General features: G+C 44.3%; 1 protein-coding gene across 1 annotated transcript in view; it reads right to left on the bottom strand.

Annotated features, from left to right (window-relative positions):
- The window catches only part of LOC126199291 (insulin-like growth factor-binding protein complex acid labile subunit), a 600,038-nt gene that overhangs the window by 36,385 nt on the left and 536,217 nt on the right, over window positions 1-27,436 (bottom strand). The window contains exon 4 of the mRNA XM_049936114.1: window positions 1,819-2,040. Within this exon, the coding sequence (XP_049792071.1) occupies window positions 1,819-2,040 (222 nt within the window). The remainder of the gene's footprint in view (window positions 1-1,818; window positions 2,041-27,436) is intronic.

The raw sequence follows: 27,436 nt of genomic DNA, 5'->3' as shown, positions 1-27,436 counted from the left end.
TGGACAGAGTGAAGTCTCTTGCGGCAGAGCACAAACCCAGACTGAGATATGATGGGCAACTATTCGGCCGGCCGTTTCAAAGGAACCATTCAGAATTTTTGTCTTAAGCAATCTCAGGAAAACCAGAGGAAACGTATACATTGATGGAACTGGGAAGTATTACCCCATGAACACCTGGACCGAACGGTACCAAACTGAACTCCAGCATTATCTTCCGGTGGGATACATTGATTAATTTTTAATGATTACTCAGTATATGTGGTATGTTCACTAGAGAAATAAGCTATCTCTACAGACGTAGAATGGTGTCAGTACATGACTGCTGCGGGATGGGGCTAGCGTTGCTAGAACTTTGAAGATGAAGATACTGATACACAGTACGCCCAAAGGACGGACATGTGAAGCTTATCATCATCTTCCAGACATCGAGAAATGTCGAGTTGTTGGTATGAAAGGTATGGAGGCATTACACCGACAGATTGCACAGTGAGTTGGTTGTAATCCAATGAATGCTAAACGAGGGACGACGACAAGAGAACTGTGCGGGAAGAATAACAGGCAGAGGTTCTTCCGGAAGATCGAAACCACGAGAAGGTCGTAGGCTTGCCCAGCTGGCTGTCACGAATAGACGGATGGCAACAGCTGAAAATCGGGCATAGGTTATATGCAGAGCATGAAATGAATAGAGATCTTGAGTTGCCATGCTCCGTTATCGGTGGCACACAACTACAGATAACAGAGACTTGTGTGGTGGGGAGTCCGAGTTAACTGGAACATTTAGTAGAAGTCAGTGGTGTTCAGCTAAGTCTCGCCTTCACTTGTGGCACTCAGATCGACGGCAACTTATCAGCAGGCAACTTGGTGAAATGTCACAGGAATGGGTGATATCTCTCCAACGCTTACAATTATGGTGCGTTATGACAAAAGGGTTGATCCGGTTAGTGTTGTAGGAAGATTGAATTCTCTGACCATTGATGACCTGGATACCAAATGGAAAGAATCTAGCAATTTAATGCAAAACCCACCCTCGTTCACACCACTAACATCTTAAGGAACGTATGCATCCCTGACAGGCCTCCCCAGTGCTCTGATTTGTTATCCACAGAACACATCTTGGATGCGATGGGAATACGTATATATTCATATCAGTTTCCTGCCAGAAATCTTCGTCAACTGATTCAGCTTGAGCCCTCAGGATGACATCCTGAGGCTGTATGTTTCCATGCCACAATGAATACAAGGGTGCATTTTGCCTGAGTGGGCCGCACCTCATACTGATGTTGATGAAGGACATCAGTCCCAAATGAAATGGAAGTTTAATCATTTAATATCTTTTTGTATGATAAACATCTCCAAAGTGTTTGGAAAATATCGAACTGGTGCTTCATGGCGTAATACTTTCCAATTTCATCTGTATATCTGGATGACCAGGCAGGGACTCGAATGCTGTCGTCCCACTGTGAGTCCACCGTGTTAGCATTGTGCCACTCGCTAGGGACTTGCACTCAGTTGTACCGGGTTCGCATTCCCGTCCAGATTTACTGTCAAGTATCGGATTTGATATCTAAAAAGAAAGTAAGGTAATTCCAGTACTATTCCTCTGAAAATGACATAACAATTTCGTTCTCTATCCTTTCCAAAACCTGCTGTGTGCACCAACTCCACTGACATCATCGCAGACGGGACGTTAGACCATAATCTTCTATCCTTCCTTTTCTGTCCACATAAAAACTGTCGAGGAAAACACTTGCAGACGCGACACGAGGTCACGACACGAGATTTAGATGCAGGACGGATTGGTGGGTAGTGTGGACCTACCTGGATGGAGAGCTCACGCAGGCGCGGCAGGCCGCGGAAGGCGAACGGCTTGATGACGGAGATATTATTGCCATCGAGAGACAGCTTGCGCAGCGAGCGTAGCCCGGAGAAGGCGTCGCTGCGGATCACTGGGAAGTGGTTCTTGGACAGCGACAGCTGCTCCACCGTCTCCGGCAGCGCCTTCACCGGGATCTCCGTCAGGCCGCCCGTGTTGCACAGCACCTGCGGTGAGGATATCTTATGTAGTCGCTGCTCCACAAAGTGGCCGGTAGTACGAAGGGCGTTCAATAATTAACCAATACATTGTTTTCGCGACCAGTTTAGGTTGGAAAACAGTAGAGTTTGTTGTGGGGCATCGAGGAATATTCCCGATTCAGCCCCTATAGTTTCATGAACTTTTGATGTGGCGCTACACGTAGCCTTCAAAATGGCATCTGTAGCGGCGGTGCGTTCCAACCGGAGAGCTGTTATTGAGTTCCTTTTGGTTGGATATTCACAAGCGCTTGCAGAATGTCTACGGACACCTGGCAATGAGGAGAATCAGGGTAAGTCATTGGGCAAAGCCGCACACAGCTGTGACTCCTGCAATGTTGGAACGTGCAGACATTCTCATTCGAGGTCGTCGACGGATCACAACCAAACACCTCACTGCTCAACCGGCCGTCTCTGCTGGTAGTGCTGACACATTCGCCCCCCCCCCCCCCCCCAGTTGGGACACTCAAACGTGTTGTCCGCAGCTCGTGGTCTAATGGTTGATGCCTCTTGATCACGGGTTGCCGGGTTCGATTCCCAGCCGCGTCGGGGATTTTCTCTGCCCGCGGACTGGGTGTTTCTGTTGTCCTCGTCGTCTCATCATCATTTAGGAAAGTGGCGAGACTGGACAGTGAAAATATTGGGAACTCGTACTGATAACCACGCAGTTGAGCGCCCCACAAAACACATATCATCATCATCATCATCATCATCATCATCAAAGGTGTCTGTCCGCTGAGTTACTCGCCGTGTAGCAGAAGACCATAAACAGCAACGAAGCACCATTCGTGCGGAACTGGGTCACAAATTTTGTCTGACATCGTCACAGGCGATGAAACATGGTTTCATCACTTAGGACCAGAAACAAAGGGGATCTATGGGACGGAGTCACCCTAACAAAACGTTCAAAGTCATCGCGATGGTCTTCTCAGACCCTGACGGGGCTATTCTATTTGATGTCCTCCCTTATGGGGGATGTTGATGAAATTGACCAAAAATATTAATCTTCGATTTATTTTTTATTTATTAGTAAAACTCATGGACAGTAAGTTCCCAAAGTTTCAATGTTGAAATCGCATCCGAAGTGTCTGAAAATTAAAAGTGTGACGCGGCCTCCCTGCCACGCCCACGTTTTGAAGTAGCACCAGCTCAGTGAACAACGGTTCTGTGTATTAATTTCAACCAAATGAGCGCGGGGTACATCTAGAAGGCCGTGATACATACTCTTTGGTTTTACAGATCATCTTTGGTCGATCCTGCACTTCAGAAAAAGTGTGTGTATGGCAAAACCCAAATGAGTCTCTAAATTCACTCATATGGAAACGACGTTCTAAAACACATTTGCATCTGCTACAGTTGTCAGAATTGCAACTTATGATGCAGTTATTGTATTTAATGATGGGAACGTCGGGAGGATGAAGGTATTAGAAAGAATGGGCTTCAAGATGGGAAATTTTATTCAAGACATCCAGAGAAATAGATTTACAGCGCGTCTCTGCAGCTGAAAGATCAGTTGAAGACCTGGTAAAGGAAAGAAGGCAGACAACAAAAAACCAGAAGAGAAGCCTTGAAGGGAAAGACGACCCAGAGTACAAATGGGGTGCCTTCTGAAAAAGTGACATAAAGAAAAACGTTAGTTTGAACTTTAAACTGCGTTTCCTGAAAAGTTCTTTTTTTTAAGTTTATGTACCTTTTCCTCAGATTCTATGAATGCTAGAATTATGAAATTTTGTACACATATTTCTGTAAACCTAATAACGTTGTCTAAAGAGCAAATTTTCAAATTCTGATTGCAAGCTGAGATATGGGGCAAAGTGCTTGGAATTTTGCATGAATTTAAAATTGTGCTTGTGAAATTATACTTAAAAAATTATGAAAATTCTCCTATTTGACCTATTCGAAAAACCTCATGTGAGAAGCTTACAACATATAAAGATATGAAACAGATAAATTTTTGTAGAAATCTCTTGAATACTTTCTGAGAAAAAGGAACATACATTATTTTTTGAAAATAAAACTTCAAATTACATCCAAAAAAGTTGAATAAATATAATCAACGGATTTTATATGTAAAAGTGTTACTTTCATGTAAAACGTGGTACAAAATTTCATTGACACATCTCCAAAACTGTGGGTTTGGTGCATTTTTGAACTCGTGCGTGTTTTTCATCAACGTCCCGCCTTATGATGCAACGACTAACTCTGACATGTATTGTGCTACCGTCAGCAAATTCCACTAACGATTTCACCTTGTACGTTCCACACAAAAATACAAACGAACTTCTCCTTTGCATAACAATACAATGTCTCCCACAAGTCTGCGCAACCGAGAGGGGCTCACTGGACTGTTTTTACTCATCCACCCTATAGCCTGAATCTCGTACCTTCAGACTTCCATCTGTTTGGCTCAATAAAGTTGGCACTCCGTAGGAAGCAGTACGTGGATGGTGGGGAGGTTATTGATGCAGCAAGACGTTGGCTCCCCACGTCGACCAGTGGAGTAGTACCAAGCGGGTATACGAGCCCTCCTAGTAAGGTGGCGTAAGCCAGTCGTGTTGAAAAATAGAGTCTTGTAAACAGAAGAATCGGGAATAGTATGGAGTGTTGGTGTTCTGAATAAAACTAACCTGCTTTAAAAAAAAAAGTGTTGCATTACTTATTGAAAGTACCTCATACGTTCCGAGCTCTGGTGTGAAGCAAGAAAATCTGGATGTAGATTCATAGTGATATTTTCACTACCCAGTATAGTTTATTTTTTTACCGGTAAAACTTAGCACTCGTACTGAACTGCTGTAGTACTATGCGTTAAAGAACTGTAAAATATTCTCGGCTTGAGAATGGGAACTCAAGATTTAAATACACGGTGACTTATGAAAATGGACTTTAAGAAAACAATTTTATTCACATAAAATCAACGATTAACGTATTCTATTTATCTGATTAACGTGGTCTTTTACAAAAATTATGTAGTCTGATTAGTGGCCGCTCTCTCGAATACAATTTTCAATTTTCTCCAGAAGTTACAACTCGTCCAAGTTTTGTTGGTGAATCAAACTCACTTAATATTTAATTGCAGGTTTCAACTCCATTAAGCTTTGGAGTTTCTCATAGCTATGATCTCCTATATACTACTGCAAGAGAAAACCACAAGCGGACAGTCCTGATGATCTTGTTGACCACCTCATGTCACTGAATAACGAAATAGGCGTCCAGGGAAAAGATTCCTCATAATTTCCTTGAACGTTATGTGCCATGCTGTACCATCCAGATAGAAATATACTCCGTCTCTTATACAGTTCTGTCAGAAAAAGCATTTTCAGCATGATTACGTAACACTGGGAACTCACACTCACTGTTAAGTCGTCGTTCTCCAAAAACAATAAGGACGGTTTACTCCAGCAGAATCTACGGCACATCGCACAGTCACGCGCGGCAAGTGAAGAGGTCTTTCATGAACAACGCAAGTCTGCCCAAAACGATAATTTTTTGATAATAGCCCATTTACGTGGAAATGAGCCTCGTCACCCTTAAGGGCAATTGCATTTGGGTGTCTTCAAAGATCACTTGCATACACACAGCAAAGGTTTCTCGTCGTCGAAAATCCGTATCTGCGGTCTCCTGAACCCCCAACACTTTATACTGATGGACTTTTAAGCACACTTTGGCACACATTTACACTTTCGTGGCTCTTCCGTAGACAGTGTCCCTGTTGACATGCGTATCGTCTTGGAGTCCTGGTGACTGCCTGTCTCACGTTGTCTATGTTTTCTGGTGTCCTCGCTTTTTTCTCAGGACCTGGCGATCTATTTTTAAGAATGTTTTTTAGTTTTCTGACATCTATAGCCCATCGTACTCGCCTGCGAAAAGCAAATGTCTCGAGTCAGAGTCCCTGTCCAGTATGCTCAATAAAGGGCCCAATGCTCCAGGTAGACGCACCAAACTTAGTTACAAGAATTCGCGAGAAGGAGCAGAGAACGCTGAACAAGGTGACCCCTTCAGTTGGAAGATACAGCACTAGTAGTGACTCCCAAAAACTAAACTAAATTCGTCCTGAATAGGCCATGAAGGCCAAACGGTAGCGGACGGCCGCCGTGTCATCCTCAGCCCATTGGCGTCACTGGATGGGGATATGAAGCGGCTTGTGGTCAGCACACCGCTCTCCCCGCCGTATCTCAGTTTACGAAACTGGAGCTGCTACTTCTGAATCAAGGAGCTCCTCAATTCGCCTTACAAAGGCAGAGTGCGTTCCGCTTGCCTACAGCTCTCGGCATACCGGATGGTCACCCATCCAAGAGCTAACCCAGCCCGACAGCGCTTAACTTTGGAAATCTGACGGGAACCGGTATTATCACTGCGGCAAGACCGTTGGTAGTAGTGACACCAGTAGTGACAAAAGTGAGTGCCGATGCTTAGCAGATCCAATGTAAAAAAGGGGACTATAGTGATGAGGCACAACATTATAACGATTACCCACCGTGAATGCTCATCTGGTGGTGTCGCAGATACGTGAAGCGGTGAGGAACGTACACGGACGGAGGTAAGATGAATAGGGAATCATTCTAGTTACGATACAGTCCTACAATGGGAAAATTAGCTGACATTAACGATTTTGACGGAGGGCAGACCGTTATGGTTCAGCGCCTGGTAATGAGCATCTCGGGAACGGTAAATCTGGTCGGATGTCCGCATGGAACTGTCGCGAGAATCTATAGAAATTAATCGAAGGACGGTGAAACCATGAGTAGCCGACAACGTCTTGGAGGTCTACGCCTAGTAACAGGATGTGGCGCTCGGAGGCACACCCGCTGTGTAAAACTGGATAGGCGGCGATCTGTGGCAGATATGACGACAGACTACAGTGCTGGGGCGAGCACATGTGTTTCGGAGGGCACTGTTTGAATGGAAACGTGTCAGCTGGTCTGATGAATCACGTGCCTTGAGATGCCATGTCGATGACGACCATTCATCCGACCAGATACCACGATTATATCGACCCACGGTATGTGTCGTCAACAAGGCCAGTGGCTTCTCGAAATATGCATCATACACTGGCCGGAGGATGGTGGAAGAGGGGGAGGAGGAGGGGGTGGCTGCAGTGTTACGCATAATTGAGGAGCATTCACCTGGGCTGCCATGGACCTGCAGTATTAAAAGAAGAGCTTCGTGACAGCAGGGGACCACGTGAACAATATTGTGGACGAGCTATACTCCTTCATGTTTCAAATATCCCACGAGGGCGATGCATCTCCCACCAGGATTAACAGTCCGTGTCGCAAGTCCAGAATCGTGTTACAATGGTTTTAATAGCATCATGTCATGCGTAGATGTCACGTTGGTGCCTTGTCCACATAATGTTCCTACCTTTAACGTGATGAAACACGTCCGAGGTTCTATCGGGCGCCAGACACACACCCACAGATCACGAGGCCCTAATTTGGGTGACCTACTCTTAATGTGGTGCTACATATCTCGGGTCACTTACAAACGACTTGTTGAATGCATGTCACGCCGAAACGGCGCTGGATTCTGTTGCAAAGGTAGACGAACGCGCTGTTAGGCAGGTGGCAGTAATGTTTCGGCTCATGGGTATATGTGTAGAACAAAATTTGTCACAACTTCTACACTCCTGGAAATTGAAATAAGAACACCGTGAATTCATTGTCCCAGGAAGTGGAAACTTTATTGACACATTCCTGGGGTCAGATACATCACATGATCACACTGACAGAACCACAGGCACATAGACACAGGCAACAGAGCATGCACAATGTCGGCACTAGTACAGTGTATGTCCACCTTTTGCAGCAATGCAGGCTGCTATTCTCCCATGGAGACGATCGTAGAGATGCTGGATGTAGTCCTGTGGAACGGCTTGCCATGCCATTTCCACCTGGCGCCTCAGTTGGACCAGCGTTCGTGCTGGACGTGCAGACCGCGTGAGACGACGCTTCATCCAGTCCCAAACATGCTCAATGGGGGACAGATCCGGAGATCTTGCTGGCCAGGGTAGTTGACTTACACCTTCTAGAGCACGTTGGGTGGCACGGGATACATGCGGACGTGCATTGTCCTGTCGGAACAGCAAGTTCCCTTGCCGGTCCAGGAATGGTAGAACGATGGGTTCGATGACGGTTTGGATGTACCGTGCACTATTCAGTGTCCCCTCGACGATCACCAGTGGTGTACGGCCAGTGTAGGAGATCGCTCCCCACACCATGATGCCGGGTGTTGGCCCTGTGTGCCTCGGTCGTATGCAGTCCTGATTGTGGCGCTCACCTGCACGGCGCCAAACACGCATACGACCATCATTGGCACCAAGGCAGAAGCGACTCTCATCGCTGAAGACGACACGTCTCCATTCGTCCCTCCATTCACGCCTGTCGCGACACCACTGGAGGCGGGCTGCACGATGTTGGGGCGTGAGCGGAAGGCGGCCTAACGGTGTGCGGGACCGTAGCCCAGCTTCATGGAGACGGTTGCGAATGGTCCTCGCCGATACCCCAGGAGCAACAGTGTCCCTAATTTGCTGGGAAGTGGCGGTGCGGTCCCCTACGGCACTGCGTAGGATCCTACGGTCTTGGCGTGCATCCGTGCGTCGCTGCGGTCCGGTCCCAGGTCGACGGGCACGTGCACCTTCCGCCGACCACTGGCGACAACATCGATGTACTGTGGAGACCTCACGCCCCACGTGTTGAGCAATTCGGCGGTACGTCCACCCGGCCTCCCGCATGCCCACTATACGCCCTCGCTCAAAGTCCGTCAACTGCACATACGGTTCACGTCCACGCTGTCGCGGCATGCTACCAGTGTTAAAGACTGCGATGGAGCTCCGTATGCCACGGCAAACTGGCTGACACTGACGGCGGCGGTGCACAAATGCTGCGCAGCTAGCGCCATTCGACGGCCAACACCGCGGTTCCTGGTGTGTCCGCTGTGCCGTGCGTGTGATCATTGCTTGTACAGCCCTCTCGCAGTGTCTGGAGCAAGTATGGTGGGTCTGACACACCGGTGTCAATGTGTTCTTTTTTCCATTTCCAGGAGTGTATATTTTATATTTGGTGTGTGTGCTTTCGGACACGACCACTAGGAATCAAAACGCAATGGAATTTAATGTATTAGGTGGCAGTGGATATTGACTTATATCAATGGGGCAAGTGAAAATTTGTTCTGGACTGGGTGGGATTCGAATTCCGGTCTCCTGTTTACTAGGAAGTTGAGCTGACCACCTCGCCATCCAAACATTGTGGTCACCATAACCGCACGGACTGTCCTAGCACGCCTTCCATCAGACCCGAATTCTCAACTTATACTGCAAACTACTGGTGTAGTGTCCCTGCTCATTGGCTTTATTAGTGGTGGCATCTTAGCGATTATCATAAGGGTTCGAGGCTGGTGTGCATCTTCGCTGAAGTGATCATTGGCCACCATCGCCAAAATGTGGTGAGAGTCCTTCCGAACATTCCCAAGCTTGAACTCTTACTGGAATCGACGAGATTCCGTGAGCAATGGTGCTAATGAGGAGGGGCATTATATCAACAGGCTGGATGGCGTAGTGGTCAGTGCATCTGTCTAGTAAGCAGGAAACCACGTTCATACTGCGGTCCGGGAAAAATTTCAGTTTGCACCATTGATATGAATCAATGCACACACGCAGCTATTTCATTTTTGGCTAGTGGAGAAACCCGCCTTGCCTAGGTATTTATTTATAACTGTGCGTACACGTCCATACCACACACCGTTTGGCTTTGTGATTAATATATGTGGATCATATCTCCTAAACAGTGTTTCGTAAAAATAATGTAGTTACATTCAGAGGTATATGTGGAGACTGCCTGCGAAATGTATTGCGACTGGAATAGTAGCAACGAAGTTATAAATTTAAACGTCATGCGTGATGCCTCAGTTTTTCACGCATCTCACTGTTTATGACGACATATCTCCTTAAATGTATGTCTTAAAACGGTGTATTTTCGTAGGTACATTCAGTGACGTGTTTGGATGCTGTCTAGGAAATTAATTGCGAAGAGAGTTAGTAGCAAAGCGTTGAGAAATTTAAACGTCATGAATGATGCATCACTTTTACAAGCAACTCATTGTTTGTGAAATCGTATCTCCATAACTGCGTGTCGTACAGTGTTATAAGTTTGCACTTACATACTGTGGTAGATGTGGGTTTTGACAGTGGAAAAGTGATAAGCGACAAACATTTTCCTTTCACCATTTTGTAGGAGTTATCAGTGCGAAAAAATCTCGTAAATGTTTGAAATTATGTATGAAGGATGTTGTAAGTACGTAAGTGCTCTCATTCTCAAATATTGGGTGAATGAAGTCAGAGATTTCACGCGTCACGATCTACTTTTGTTATTAACCCCCCTCCCCTCCGTCCTTTGATGGGCAACTGGTTCTTAGCCCAATAGCGATTGTCGCCTGACAGTCATCTACTCTTATGTGTATAGCAAGTTTAGTTGAAATCCGTCCAGTGGCTTAGGAGGACATGTAGAACATACATACAAACACATACTACACACATACATACATACATACATTTTTATACTATGTGTAGATTAGAGTGTTTTTTCCTCGCATCACACGTGTTTAATTGAGATTATACCAAGGTTGGATTGCGAAAATATACACTACTGGCAATTAAAACTGCTAAACCAAGAAGAAATAAAGATGATAAACGGGTATTCATGGACAAATATATTATACTAGAACTGGCATGTGATTACATTTTCACGCAGTTTGGGTGCATAGATCCTGAGAAATCAGTACCCAGAACAACCACCATTGGCCGTAATAACGGCCTTGATACGCCGGGGCATTGACTCAAACAGAGCTTAGATGGCGTGAACAGGTATAGCTGCCCATGCAGCTTCTACACCATACCGCAGTTCATCAAGAGTAGTGACTGGCGTATTGTGACGAGCCAGTTGCTCGGCCACCATTGACCAGACGTTTCAATTGGTGAGAGATATGGAGAATGTGCTGGCCGGAGCAGCAGTCGAGCATTGTCTGTATCCAGAAAGGCCCGTACAGGACCTGCAACATGCGGTCGTACATTATCCTGCTGAAAAGTAGGGTTTCGCATGGATCGAATGAAGGGTAGAGCCACGGGTCGTAAAACATCTGAAATATAAGGTCAACTGTTCAAAGTTCCACCAATGCAAACAAGAGGTGACCGAGACGTGTAACCAGTGGCACCCCAAACATCATGCTGGGTGATATGCCAGTATGGCGATGACGGATACACGCTTCCAATGTGCGTTCCCCGCGATGTCGCCAAACACGGATGCGATTCATGATTCTGTAAACAGAACCTGGATTCACCCGAAAAAATGACGTTTTGCCATTCGTGCACCCAGGTTCGTCGTCGAGTACACCATCGCAGGCGCTCCTGTCTGTGATGCAGCGTCAAGGGTAACCGCAGCCATGGTCTCCGAGCTGATACTCCATGCTGCTGCAAACGTCGTCGAACTGTTCGTGCAGATGGTTGTTGTCTTGCTAACGTCCCCATTTGTTGACTCAGGGATCGAGACGTGGCTGCACGATCCGTTACAGCCATGCGGATAAGATGCCTGTCATCTCGACTGCTAGTGATACGAGGCCATTGGGATCCAGCACGGCGTTCAGTATTACCCTCCTGAACCCACCGATTCCATATTCTGCGAACAGTCATTGGATCTCGACCAACGCGAGCAGCAGTGTCGCGTTGCGATAAACCACAATCGCGATAGGCTACAATGCGAACTTTATCAAAGTCGGAAACGTGATGGTACGCATTTCTCCTCCTTACACGAGGCATCACAACAACGTTTCACCAGACAACGCCGGAGAACTGCTGGTTTTGTATGAGAAATCGGTTGGAAACTTTCCTAGTGTCAGTACGTTGTAGGTGTCGCCACCGGCGCCAACCTTGTGTGAATGCTCTGAAAAGCTAATCATTTGCATACCACAGCATCTTCTTCCTGTCGGTTAAATTTCGTGTCTGTAGCACGTCATCTTCGTAGTGTAGCAATTTTAATGGCCAGTAGTGTAGCATAATGTGCGTATTTCGTCTCCAAAACTAGTTCAAGTGCACAAGAAATGCTTGAAAGTGCGTTTAAGGATACAATACCTTGCAGTTTTTCTGGTATAGATGTATTTGTCCCAAAATTATCGACGTATGGACAGGTTTTAGGTTCTGGTATAGCTTCAAAGTGTATCGGATCTGGAAACTGAATGGATCCGTTGTAGGAAACATCAATGCAGTGACTCAAAACAGATCACATGGCGCAGGCAACCGTACACGCTGCCGGCTTGCGAAGTGCGGTGGCCGCAATAATTTGAGTGGACTTTGCAGCCCGGGCTGTTCGCACACTATAGCAGAGCGCTTAGCGACTGTTTCGGCCCACCTGAGAGTCGCGGACCCAGTTTACCTGGGAAGGCGGCAGTTGGCACCGCCGCCGCCGCTAATGAGGGAACTTGGTCCGCGGTGCGCCAGAGGTCGGCGTGTGTGGCGGTCGCGCCGTTAACGAGCAATTATGCTCCGTCCGCGACTTACGGCCCATCCGTCTGCGACCGACTCCGTCTCGCCTAAGTTCCTCTGTGCAGCTGCTGGCGCCAGTCGAGTACGTTCGTCTCTCTGGGGCCCCGCAATTTGCACGCCTGATGACGAATGACAGAGGAGTTTCCAACAAAATACTGTGGCTCCGGCAAAGATGCCTGTAACACTGCGAGGATGAATGTGTGTTAAAGCCCAACGTTAGAAATTAATCTACCTACTAATGGATATATTTAGTCACGATGTTTCAAAAAAATTCTGTACTGACTGATTTCAGTTAATCATATTAGAAAGTCAAATTAACCTTCATTACATTCTTTTGACAATGTTGACTGGATTACTCTCTTTCAAATTCAAAAGTTTGCAGGGGTAAAATACAGGGAGCGAAAGGCTATTTACAATTTGTACAGAAACCAGATGGCAGTTATAATAGTCGAGAACATCAAAGGGAAGCAGTGGTTGGGAAGGGAGTGACACAGGGTTGTAGCCTGTCCCCGATGTTATTCAATCTGTATATTGAGCAAGCAGTAAAGGAAAAAAAAGAAAAATTCGGAGTAGGTATAAAAATCCATGGAGAAGAAGTAAAAACTTTGAGGTTCACCAATGACATTGTAATTCTGTTAGAGACAGCAAAGGACTTAGAAGAGCAGTTGAACGGAAGGCATAGTGTCTTGAAAGGAGGATATAAGATGAACATCAACAAAAGCAAAACGAGGATAATGGAATGTAGTCGAATTAAGTCGGGTGATGCTGAGGGAATTAGATTAGGAAATGAGACACTTAAAGTAGTAAAGGAGTTTAGCTGTTTTGGGAGCAAAATAACTGATGATGGTCGAAATAGGGGGGGGGGGGGCGAGGGAGGATAATAAGTGTAGACTGGCAATGGCAAGGAAAGTGTTTCTGAAGAAGAGAAGTTTATTAACATCGAGTATAGATTTAATTGTCAGGAAGTTATTTCTGAAAGTATTTGTATGGAGTGTAGCCATGTATGGTAGTGAAACATGGACGATAACTAGTTTGGACAAGAAGAGAATAGAAGCTTTCCAAACGTGGTGCTACAGAAGAATGCTGAAGATTAGATGTCTAGATCATATAACTAATGAGGAAGTACTGAATAGGATTGGGGAGAAGAGAAGTTTGTGGCACAACTTGACTAGAAGAAGGGATCGGTTGGTAGGACATCTTCTGGGGCAAGAAGGGATCACCAATTTAGTATTGGAGGGCATCTTGGAGGGTAAAAATCGCAGAGGAAGACCAAGATATGAATACACTAAGCAGATTCAGAAGGATGTAGGTTGCAGTAGGTACTGGTAGATGAAGAAGCTTGCACTGGATAGAGTAGCGTGAAGAGCTGCATCAAACCAGTCTCAGGACTAAAGACCACAACAACAACTACATTTATTAATTAAAAACAAAAGAACATATGCACAGCATTACCTACATTAAAAAAAAAAACACACGGGGAACAGATGCGTCAGTCGGAGGAATATTAAAAGAGTACATAACAATCGTTTTATGTTCATGTAATGTTAATTCCACTTACCCGATACGAAACACAACTATTTAAAAAAATGTATATCCATCATTATTATTAAAATCGTACCAATGTCAACCGATTTTCTTTCCTATTCCATTCACGTCCCGAGAGAGACAAAAATGACTGACTGTAAGCATATACACTCCTGGAAATTGAAATACGAACACCGTGAATTCATTGTCCCAGGAAGGGGAAACTTTATTGACACATTCCTGAGGCCAGATACATCACATGATCACACTGACAGAACCACAGGCACATAGACACAGGCAACAGAGCATGCACAATGTCGGCACTAGTACAGTGTATATCCACCTTTCGCAGCAATGCAGGCTGCTATTCTCCCATGGAGACGATCGTAGAGATGCTGGATGTAGTCCTGTGGAACGGCTTGCCATGCCATTTCCACCTGGCGCCTCAGTTGGACCAGCGTTCGTGCTGGACGTGCAGACCGCGTGAGACGACGCTTCATCCAGTCCCAAACATGCTCAATGGGGGACAGATCCGGAGATCTTGCTGGCCAGGGTAGTTGACTTACACCTTCTAGAGCACGTTGGGTGGCACGGGATACATGCGGACGTGCATTGTCCTGTTGGAACAGCAAGTTCCCTTGCCGGTCTAGGAATGGTAGAACGATGGGTTCGATGACGGTTTGGATGTACCGTGCACTATGCAGTGTCCCCTCGACGATCACCAGTGGTGTACGGCCAGTGTAGGAGATCGCTCCCCACACCATGATGCCGGGTGTTGGCCCTGTGTGCCTCGGTCGTATGCAGTCCTGATTGTGGCGCTCACCTGCACGGCGCCAAACACGCATACGACCATCATTGGCACCAAGGCAGAAGCGACTCTCATCGCTGAAGACGACACGTCTCCATTCGTCCCTCCATTCACGCCTGTCGCGACACCACTGGAGGCGGGCTGCACGATGTTGGGGCGTGAGCGGAAGACGGCCTAACGGTGTGCGGGACCGTAGCCCAGCTTCATGGAGACGGTTGCGAATGGTCCTCGCCGATACCCCAGGAGCAACAGTGTCCCTAATTTGCTGGGAAGTGGCGGTGCGGTCCCCTACGGCACTGCGTCGGATCCTACGGTCTTGGCGTGCATCCGCGCGTCGCTGCGGTCCGGTCCCAGGTCGACGGGCACGTGCACCTCCCGCCGACCACTGGCGACAACATCGATGTACTGTGGAGATCTCACGCCCCACGTGTTGAGCAATTCGGCGGTACGTCCACCCGGCCTCCCGCATGCCCACTATACGCCCTCGCTCAAAGTCCGTCAACTGCACATACGGTTCACGTCCACGCTGTCGCGGCATGCTACCAGTGTTAAAGACTGCGATGGAGCTCCGTATGCCACGGCAAACTGGCTGACACTGACGGCGGCGGTGCACAAATGCTGCGCAGCTAGCGCCATTCGACGGCCAACACCGCGGTTCCTGGTGTATGCGCTGTGCCGTGCGTGTGATCATTGCTTGTACAGCCCTCTCGCAGTGTCCGGAGCAAGTATGGTGGGTCTGACACACCGGTGTCAATGTGTTCTTTTTTCCATTTCCAGGAGTGTACATTCTAAGACAAAAAGTCGCAACAAGAAGGAATTATCTGAATGGGACGGAAATCAGTAAATGTGATGTACATGTGCAGACGAATAAATGATCACAATTTCATAAAAACTGGATGGTTTACGCAAGAGAAAGAGCTTCACAAAAACAGCAAGACAGTAACGCGTTGGTCCTACTCTGGCCTTTTTGTAAGCAGTTATTCGGTTTAGCACCGACATAGAAATTTTGTATGACCCCTTGAGGGATATCGACCCAAATACTGTCTGACTGGCACGTTAGATCGTCAAAATCCCGAGCTGATTGTAGGGACCTCCCATAATGCTCCAAACGTGATCAAGTGGGGAGAGGTCCACGGCCTTCTTGGAGGGTTTGGCAAGGACGAAGGTATGCTGTAGAAACTCTCATCGTTATTGGGCGGGTTTATCTTGCTGAAATGTAAGCCCATGATAACTTTCCATGAAGGGTAACAAACCGAGGCGTAGAATATTGTCATTGCGCCGCTCTGCTTTACGGATGCCACAGATGACAACCAAAGCGGTTCTGCTACGAAAACAACACTTCAGACCTCTTCATGCTTGCCAAACCCTACCTTGGCAAGCAAGGTCGCCAGATCTCTTCCCAGTTGAGAACGTTTGGTGCAGTATGGCAGGACTCTCGAACCATCTCGCGATTTTGGCGATCTGATGTGCCAATTGATGATAAAGTGGCACGACATCACTCAGGAGGACAAGAGGACATGCGACAACTTTATCAATCAATACCAATCAGAACATGTGCTTGCATAAAGGCCAAAGGTGGAACAAAACGTTATTAACTTAGTCAATTTTTGAGGCTCTTTCTGTTGAATATATGTTCGCCCCCGGCAGCTGAATGGTCAGCGCGACGGAATGTCTTGCCTAAAGACCCGGGTTCGATTCCCGGCTGGGTCGGAGATTTTCTGCGCTCAGGGACTGGGTGTTGTGTTGTCTTTATCATCATCCTTTCATCTCCAGCGACACGCAAGTCGCCGAAGTGGTGTAAACTCGGCGAACTGTCTGCCCGACGGGAGGCCCTAGCCACACGGCATCATCATTTTGAATATATCATCCCACTTTTATTAAATTACAACCATTTGTTTGTCTGTACACGTACGTCACATTTACCGATTTCCGTCCCATTCGGATGATGGCTAACTCCTTTGTCGTGCGCTGCTTTTTTTCTTTCTTCTGTCGTGAAATATGCCAGTAGGAAATCAAACAGGGCATGAAAAATATTTATAAGCTAAGAAATAAGTAAGTAACAATTTTAGTGTGTAAGAAAAATGTTAAGAAAAATGTTTTGTAAAATTTATTTAAGTTCTATGCGTATCGTTGGTGACAGTGAAGTACCCGCACCAAGCTCTTTGTTGGCGGGAGAGCCCGCACATTGATACGTAGGGAGCGTGGCGAGAAGCACCCAGCATTGTCGATAGAACACCCTTGAGTCAACCTTTGTGCAATGAAGTTGTGTGCAGAGACAGAGCAGTGAGCCTGTTCACCACCAGCTATATATTACATGGAGAATACTATAATAATATAATTTTTAATTATGTATGAGTTACTAAAAATCGACGTCATGAAGACAACAAAGGTATTTAAGCGCTAACTGCATATCGAAAGTTCGTTGTCACATTTTTAATCTGTTTTATGTAAACGATCCCCGAACTAAAGTTTTATAAATTGAATCATTATAAAGAGCTAAATATTTATATTCAATCATTTTCAGAATAGATCAGTTTATCTTAGTCAATATCGTATTATTTTTCATTGACACCAGTAACCACAAGATTTAATATTTGTTGAGTTTTGTCAATTTTTTTATTTAATAGTGACATTGAATTTTTCACCAGTAACTTCCATAAAAAAAGCAAAAAATGGTTCAAATGGCTCTGAGCACTATGGGACTTAACTTCTAAGGTCATCAGTCTCCTAGAACTTAGAACTACTTACACCTAACTAACCTAAGGACATCACACAGATCCATGCCCGAGGCAGGATTCGAACCTGCGAGCGTAGCGCGCGGTTCCAGACTGAAGCGCCACGAACCGCTCGGCCACTCCGGCCGGCCAAAAAAAGCAAATGAATATTAAGTACAGTTTTAGCTCACACATTTGCAATCCCAGTAAATGAATGCCAACCCAAATCATTATCAACAATAGATCAGAGTGAGTATATTCAGACATGCAGTCAGATGACGTTATCCAGAGGCGACCCAGTAAAATAAAAGGAAAGGAAAATATATATGTATGTTTTCAGGTTCACTGCATAGGCAGCCAGTACTAAGGGCATGGCGTAAGCTTATGTGTTCACGTCGAAATAATCTTATTTTAATCAGTCACATTAATATTGTTACCAATAAAGGCACAAGGCGTAGAACATTGTGTACGCCAAAGACTATAAGATCAGACACGTTGTCAAAAGCAGGTCCCGACAGGAGAGATGCAAGGCACAAAAAGTTCAGTTCTCTTTCTTTGTTTCATTAGACGGAAAGTAAGTTAAATTATTTCTTTTATTTATTCGACGGGAAATTTTCAGTTGCAAAGCGTATACGTGCCTAATATGTATCATCCTCGTGACCACGACGTGCGATAAACATGTTCTCCACATGACACCTCCCTAATTTCCAAATGCAATTAAGATAAATGATACTTATATGCTTGCAGTTTGTGGCATCATGGAAAACAACAGAAAAAGTTGTATTTACTTTCCAGACGATTCCTTTTGTTATGTTGGTTGGCAAATAATAACGAAAAATAGCTGCACTTCAAGACATCTCCCGGAGCGCGGTGCGTGCGGTAACGAAATCGTCCACAGCTCTCATAAGAAATTTTGGCCACTGGGGGTCATGTTTTGACACAAAACGCAGGGCTGATAATGTGCTACAGGAGCTCAAAGGGACGTTCCAAAAAGCCCATCAATGTCAGTTCTCCGGGAATCAGAGGACCAAAACAACCCGCTCTCAATAGTCCACAAGCTGCTACATAAACAGCTCCGCTTGCACGATTGAAAAGTTCAGATTATGCAAGCATTGAAGCGAAACGACTTGCAGCTACGTCTTCAGTTTGCAATTGAGATGTGTCCTAGATTAAAATCAAAACAAGTCCGAAGTATTTCGTGATGTGACAGCATGTGACGCCATTGATGATCCGTCCATCAGATGGGGATGTTAGCTCGGTCGCCGCCTTGCAGCTAGTCGCCAGGTGTAGGCTATGCACCGGCGCCGGATTTCTCCTTCTCCATTCCTTTCGAAAACAACGACAACCCAACACTATACAGGTACAGATATACATTTAACACTTGATAGCAGATCGGGAAAAAGCAACGGCAAAACGAGTCCACTAAAACCTTCCATGAGAGGCGTTTGCTCATCTTAGAGAATTGTTGGTACTTCCACAGAACTGTAGACCCATCATTGACTATTACAAAGACGGAGTAGGGGAGAGGCTGGGGACATCGCAAGTTGGTGAAGGAAATGACTAACGGATGTCAGCAGGACTCTATCTGTGGAAACAGTCTTTTGGTATATTGTCTTTGAACCACTACTACAACTGGTAGAGGGGAGGTAATACAGCAGTTGAATCAGTACTTATGCAGACGGTGTACTGGTCAGACTAACGGCAGACAGAAGAGCACACCTAGAAATAAAAACCAAATAAAACTTATTAAAACACAAAAACAGTTGGCGTAACAACAATAAATTAAACGTAATGGCCAGCAGAACTGTCTAAGTAATGCTAAAAGACAAACGACAAGGGAACCCTATGATCATCTTAGGCAAAACTACCATAATGCGCAATGCAACAGCACAGTACCTTGGAATTTACGAACGATTTAACATTCATAACCACATACGCATTGCTCCCACAGAAGCAGAAAAACTATTTCACAGACTAGCAAAGGAAAACACTGAAAAAGCACTTGCACTCTGGGCACATACCATTGCGCCATATTTGATTGATCGTGTGATCGTGGCCAGTGCACAGGCGCACCATCTGAGCTTTGTTACTAACAGAATAGCTGTCATTCCCGGCGGGGTCGGGGATTTTCTCTGCCTCGTGATGCTGGGTGTTGTGTGATGTCCTTAGGTTAGTTAGGTTTAAGTAGTTCTAAGTTCTAGGGGACTGATGGCCATAGCTGTTAAGTCCCATAGTGCTCAGAGCCATTTGAACCATTTGAATAGCTGTCGGGCGAAGGCAAAGAAGTATGATGGTAAGGTTATCAAGGACTTTCCGAATCACATCACATGAAGCTCTTTGTGTGGTGTTGATAGTCTATCAAACACACTACACCATCAGATACGGGCACGAAGTGTATTGGCTCGAGATGGGAAGACTAGACAAGCTAACTACTAGAACAGGTGAAGAAATAAGGGGCGTACGCCACTTAAAGTAGTGACGAAGTGGTCGTCAGATAATTGACAACAGGAAATGGAAAGCAGTCATCAGGACTGGAGAGTTGCTTTTTCTCTCCTCCTCCTTTTTTTTCCCTTCATCGGCCACATTTTTTTTCTCGTGCTCCACCCTCTTCTTCCCAGCGTCTCTGAATTAACCGCTGGATGCATTCCAGTCTCTGTCTTCCCCTTTAGTTTTTAGCCTTTACAGCTCCATCTAGTACCATGGAGGTTCTTCTCTGATATCTCAATATATCGTCCTATCATCCTGTCCCTTCTTCTTGTCAGTGCATTCTGTGTGCTCCTTTTTTCACAGATTTCACGGAGAAATCCCAATGCCTTATGTAATCAATCCACCTAATTTTCAAAATTCTTCCGTTGCACCATATCTCAAATGCTTGAATTCTCTTCTGTCGTTGATTCAGTACTATACAATGTTGTGCTCCGAATGTACATTATCAGAAATTTCTTCATCAAATAAATGCCTATTTTTGATAGCAGTAGACTTCTCTTGGCCACTAATGCCCTCTTTGCATCTGCTATCTGCTTTTATGTACTCATTGCTTCGTCCATCATGGGTTATTCCAAGGTAGCAGAATTCCTTGATTCGTCTACTTCGTGGTCACCAATTTTGATGTTAAGTTTCTCGCAGTTCTCATACATGTTGCTTCTCATTACTGTGGTCTTATTGCGTTGTGTACTCATTAGATTGCCATTTTTCTTCACATTCGCCAAGGATAGCACTATCATCTACGAATATTATCACTGCTATTCTTTCATAGTGACTTTCAATCCCACTCATGAAGCCGCCTTTTCTTTCATCATTGCGTCTTCCACGTATACATTGACCAGTAGGGGTGGAAAACAGCATCCTTGTCTTACATTCTTAAACCGAGCATTTTGTTCTTGGTATAAAATCTTAGAGTTCCTTCTTGGTTCTTGGACAGACTGTCTATAACCCTTTTTTCCCTATAACTTAATCCCATTTTTCTCAGACTTTCGAACATCTTGCCCTATTTTACATCGTCGAACTTTTTTTTCTGTTCAACAAATACTATGAGCGTGTCTTGATTTGTTTCTTCAGTCCAGCTTCCATTATGAAACTTAACGTCAGAACTGTCTCTCTGGTGGCTTTACCTTTGCTGAAGCCAAACGTATTGTCATATATCAAATCATCAATATTCTTTCCCATTCTTCTGGATATCTTTCTTGTCAGCAGCTTCGATGAATGAACTGTTAAGCTGATTGTGCGATAGTTCTCGCACTTATCGGTCCTTGTTATACTCGGAATTGTGTGGATAATTTTCCCCCGAAAGTCTGGTATACTCTAAAGACCAACTTGAATAATCGTTTTGATGCCACTTCCCAAAATGATTTTAGGGATTGCGATGGAATGTTATCTATTCCTTCTGCCTTATATGATCTCGAGTCTTCCAGAACTCTAATACTGGATTCCCTATATCTTCCATGTCGATCCAAATTTTTTATTCCCTCACGTCGTGAGACAATTCCTCCTCTGACCTTCAAGGTACTCTTTCCACCTTGCCGCTCTGCTCCCTGCACTTAACAAAGAAAGGCCCATTGCACCTTTGATGTTACCACCCTTGGTTTTAATTTCACCGAAGATTGCTTTCACTTTCGTATATTCTTTGTCAGTCCATCCAATGATAATTTCTTTGACTATTTATTCACATTTTTCCTGCATCCATTTTAGCATTCGCTTCCCAGCACTTCCGATTTATTTCATTCCTAAGGGATTTATATTGTTTTATTCCTGTCTTTGCATGATCATTTTCGCACTTCCTCCTTCCGTCGATCAATTTAAGTTTTTCTTTTGTTACCCAAAGTTTCCTCTCAGTTACCTTCCTTGAACCTGTGGCTGTCTGTCCAACAACTGTGACTGCCCTTTTTGTACATGTCCACTCCTCTTAAACTGAACTGTCTGTGTAGGATGACTTACAAAATGCGATTACAGACAAAATAGCATGAAAATATCGATAGTAGGACAGACTCGATATCACAGTCATTTCAGTACTTAAAATAGCCACAAATGAGTCCCAGGACGCAATAAACAATCAACATCACACACATTTCTCAGGAATGTGATGTAACTGATGTAAGCAACAATACAGACGATAATGATGGCAAATTCATTGATCAAATCACCTAGTGTGGGAGAGTGTCCTACCTGGAGGGTAGAATACCTAGAAATAAATGATTCTTTCTGGTGGGTGACCAATTTTAGAATCACACGAAGGAATGCACAGCAGACAGTCATAAGCAGTTTCTGGCATTTTCTAAATTTGTTGTTATTGTCAGACGAGAGTTTGTGTTTTGTGTGGCGTTTCTAAAAATTTCTAGTTATAGAGATTTAAATTTTCTATAATATACTAAAGCTGTTCGAAAGATATTGTTAATTCTTCACTTACAGGGTTTTATCCCCAGTAAAATTCTATTCATCTTTTACAACTAGCTACAAAACGTGTGAACGGTTAAGCAGTACTATGTCAGTCATGTAGTATCTTGTACCTGGAAACGATAGAATGTTTTGTCCTGTGGAACATTTGCGATCTGCAAATGAACTGAGTTTCTTTAATGCCTTAACGATTTCTCCTGTTTGTAAAATGAAAATTTGTGTTAGTTTCGAATAGCTTATATTTTAAACTGTATTTAGTTTTCTCATATGGAACAGCTGAGCTTTACAAATTAACTGAGTTTTCTTAAAGTCTTAAACATTTCCCCTTTTTCTAAATTGGAAACTTGTGTCAGTTTCGGATAGCCTCTATTTCAAGCTAGAAACTTGTATTAGTTTCGAATAGCCTCCATTTCAAGCTGTAATTATATTGTTATTAGTTTTTGTTAATACTTCTCTTTAATTTGATTGGCTTATCGATCACCGGTATAGAGTAATAAACTGACCCACAGACTATTAAATACAGTGGTGACAAGGCGTTCTCGATTGCAACACTTTTAAAATTGAACAGATTTTGTAACTTGAAAAATTGCTTCAAATTTAGGAAAACGTTACTTTTCTGGTCAATTTTTTTTTAAATTTCTGCAAGAGACTGCAATACATAGAGAGTGCCTGATATCATTTCGAAATGAAAGAATAAAATAAAGTTCAGTTACAGGGTTGGCTACAGGCGAAAGTCTGATAAGTATTCCAAGATACGTTACTTTCCAGTACATAAGTTGTGACAGGGTACTGTATCCAAAACCATGTAATACCTGTATGGTGTAAATAGAAGCCCACAGCTTAGGCACAACACGTACCAGAGGTGTGGACATGGCTGTGTGTCCGAAGTATCCACTCCGCCTCGAAGCCTCTTCCACTCCATCCTTACGCTGGACTTTGTTGGTGGGAATCTACGACCTTCACTGTCATGTGTAAACTTCCTTCTACTTCAATTAATTATTAACATTCTTACTTAGTAACCACCGTTTAAGTTAAGTAATTTAATTATTCTTAGTTGATGTTGTTGTTGTTGTTGTTGTGGTCCTCAGTCCTGAGACTGGTTTGATGCAGCTCTCCATGCTACTCTATCCTGTGCAAGCTTCTTCATCTCCCAGTACCTACTGCAACCTACATCCTTCTGAATCTGCTTAGTGTATTCATCTCTTGGTCTCTCTCTACGATTTTTACCCTCCACGCTGCCCTCCAATGCTAAATTTGTGATCCCTTGATGCCTCAAAACATGTCCTACCAACCGATCCCTTCTTCTAGTCAAGTTGTGCCACAAACTTCTCTTCTCCCCAATCCTATTCAATACCTCCTCATTAGTTACGTGATCTACCCACCTTATCTTCAGCATTCTTCTGTAGCACCACATTTCGAAAGCTTCTGTTCTCTTCTTGTCCAAACTAGTTATCGTCTATGTTTCACTTCCATACATGGCTACACTCCATACAAATACTTTCAGAAACGACTTCCTGACACTTAAGTCTATACTCGATGTTAACAAATTTCTCATCTTCAGAAACGATTTCCTTGCCATTGCCAGTCTACATTTTATATCCTCTCTACTTCGACCATCATCAGTTACTTTACTCCCTAAATAGCAAAACTCCTTTACTACTTTAAGTGTCTCATTTCCTAATCTAATTCACTCAGCATCACCCGATTTAATATGACTACATTCCATTATCCTCGTTTTGCTTTTGTTGATGTTCATCTTATATCCTCCTTTCAAGACACTGTCCATTCCGTTCAACTGCTCTTCCAAGTCCTTTGCTGTCTCTCACAGAATTACAATGTCATCGGCGAACCTCAAAGCTTTTACTTCTTCTCCATGAATTTTAATACCTACTCCGAATTTTCCTTTCGTTTCCTTTACTGCTTGCTCAATATACAGATTGAATAACATCGGGGAGAGGCTACAACCCTGTCTCACTCCCTTCCCAACCACTGCTTCTGTGGTGTCACCGCCAGACACCACACTTGCTAGGTGGTAGCTTAAATCGGCCGCGGTCCATTAGTACATGTCGGACCCGCGTGTCGCCACTGTGTGATCGTAGACCGAGCGCCACCACAAGGCAGGTTTCGAGATACGTACTATCACTCGCCCCAGTTGTACGACGACGTTGCTAGCGACTACACTGATCGAAGCCTTTCTCTCATTTGCCGAGAGACAGTTATAATAGCCTTCAGCTAAGTTAATGGCTACGACCTAGCAAGTCGCCATTAACCATTTGTAACGTTGCATGTACCTCAAGATAGAGTCTCACTTGTATCATCCAGAATGCTGTCTACCAAAGGACAATATAAAAGTTAAGTGTTCTAGTAGCTACGTTCTTTTCTTTATCACATTCATTACGAATCCTGTTCCAGACTTAACGCCAGACGGCGTGAGTTGACGCGTGCCCTTTCGGCTACTTCACTGTGGACTGGCTGCCTTAACAGTCCACTACGGCTTCACTTTCATGCCCCTCGACTCTTATAACTGCCATCTGGTTTCTGTACAAATTGTAAATAGCCTTTCGCACCCTGTATTTTACCCCTGCCACCTTTAGAATGTGAAAGAGAGTATTCCAGTCAACATTGTCAAAAGCTTTCTCTAAGTCTACAAATGCTAGAAACGTAGGTTTGCCTTTTCTTAATCTTTCTTCTAAGATAAGTCGTAAGGTTACTGTTGCCTCACGTGTTCCAACATTTCTACGGAATCCAAACTGATCTTCCCCGAGGTCCGCTTCTACCAGTTTTTCCATTCGTCTGTAAAGAATTCGCGTTAGTATTTTGCAGCTGTGACTTATTAAACTGATAGTTCGGTAATTTTCACATCTGTCAACACCTGCTTTCTTTGGGATTGGAATTATTATATTCTTCTTGAAGTCTGAGAGTATTTCACCTGTCTCATACATCTTGCTTACCAGATGGTAGAGTTTTGTCAGGACTGGCTCTCCCAAGGCCGTCAGTAGTTCTAATGGAATGTTGTCTACTCCCAGGGCCTTGTTTCGACTCAGGTCTTTCAGTGCTCTGTCAAACTCTTCACGCAGTATCGTATCTGCCATTTCATCTACATCTACATCCTCTTCCATTTCCATAATATTGTGCTCAAGTACATCGCCCTTGTATAAACCCTCTATATACTCCTTCCACCTTTCTGCCTTCCCTTCTTTGCTTAGAACTGGGTTGACATCTGAGCTCTTGATATTCATACAAGTGGTTCTCTTCTCTCCAAAGGTCTCTTTAATTTTCCTGTAGGCAGTATCTATCTTACCCCCTGTGAGACAAGACTCTACATCCTTACATTTGTCCTCTAGTCATCCCTGCTTAGCCATTTTGCATTTCCTGTCGATCTCATTTTTGAGACGTTTGTATTCATTTTGCCTGCTTCATTTACTGCATTTTTATATTTTCTCCTTTCATCAATTAAATTCAATATTTCTTCTGTTACCCAAGGATTTGTATTAGCCCTCGTCTTTTTACCTACTTGATCGTCTGCTGCTTTTACTACTTCATCCCTCAGAGCTACCCATTCTTCTTCTACTGTATTTCTTTCCCCCATTCCTGTCAATTGTTCCCTTATGCTCTCCCTGAAACTCTCGACAACCTCTCATTCTTTCAGTTTATCCAGGTCCCATCTCCTTAAATTCCCACCTTTTTGCAGTTTCTTCAGTTTCAATCTGCAGTTCATAACCAAGAGATTGTGGTCAGAATCCATATCTGCCCCTGGAAATGTCTTACAATTTAAAACCTGGTTCCTAAATCTCTGTCTTACCATTATATGATCTATCTGATACCTTTTAGCATCTCCAGGATTCTTCCAGGTATACAACCTTCTTTTATGATTCTTGAACCAAGTGTTAGCTATGATTAAGTTATGCTCTGTGCAAAATTCTACAAGGCGGCTTCCTCTTTCATTTCTTCCCCCCAATCCATATTCACCTACTATGTTTCCTTCTCTCCATTTTCCTACTGACGAATTCCAGTCACCCACGACTATTAAATTTTCGTCTCCCTTCACTACCTGAATAATTCCTTTTATCTCGTCATACATTTCATCAATTTCTTCATCATATGCAGAGCTAGTTGGCATATAAACTTGTACTACTGTAGTAGGCATGGGCTTTGTGTCTATCTTGGCCACAGTAATGCGTTCACTATGCTGTTTGTAGTAGCTAACCCGCACTTCTATTTTTTTATTCATTATTAAACCTACTCCTGCATTACCTCTATTTGATTTTGTATTTATAACTCTGTAATCACCTTACCAAAAGTCTTGTTCCTCCTGCCACCGAACTTCACTAATTCCCACTATATATAATACTTTAACCTATCCATTTCCCTTTTAAAATTTTCTAACCTACCTGTCCGATTAAGTGATTTGACATTCCACGCTCCGATCCGTAGAACGCCAGTTTTCTTTCTCCTGATAACGACGTCCTCTTGAGTAGTCCCCGCCCGGAGATCCGAATGGGGGACTATTTTACCTCCGGAATATTTTACCTAAGAGGACGCCATCATCATTTAATCATACAGTAAAGCTGCATGTCCTCGGGAAAAATTACGGCTGTAGTTTCTGTAGTGTCGGCAGACTAGCCAACACTACGTACACTAATTGAAAGAGGCGGCCAAGATGCACGCGCTAACTCACGAAGGATGGAGTGAGGTCTGAAACAGGAGACTTAATGAATGTGATAAAGAAAATACGTATCTTTGGAATATACTTAACTTTTAATACATCCTTGTATACATCGTTCTTGATGAGACATCTGGAGATTGTGGCGATACAAGTGACTCTTTATATACAAGCTATTTAAGGCTAATGGCGCCTTGCTAAGTCGTAGCCATTAACTTAGCTGAAGGCTATTCTAACTG

Source organism: Schistocerca nitens, chromosome 8, assembly GCF_023898315.1.
Source record: "Schistocerca nitens isolate TAMUIC-IGC-003100 chromosome 8, iqSchNite1.1, whole genome shotgun sequence".
Lineage (NCBI taxonomy): Eukaryota > Metazoa > Arthropoda > Insecta > Orthoptera > Acrididae > Schistocerca > Schistocerca nitens.
Note: the sequence above shows the minus strand (reverse complement) of the source record. Positions and strands in the feature narration are given on the sequence as shown.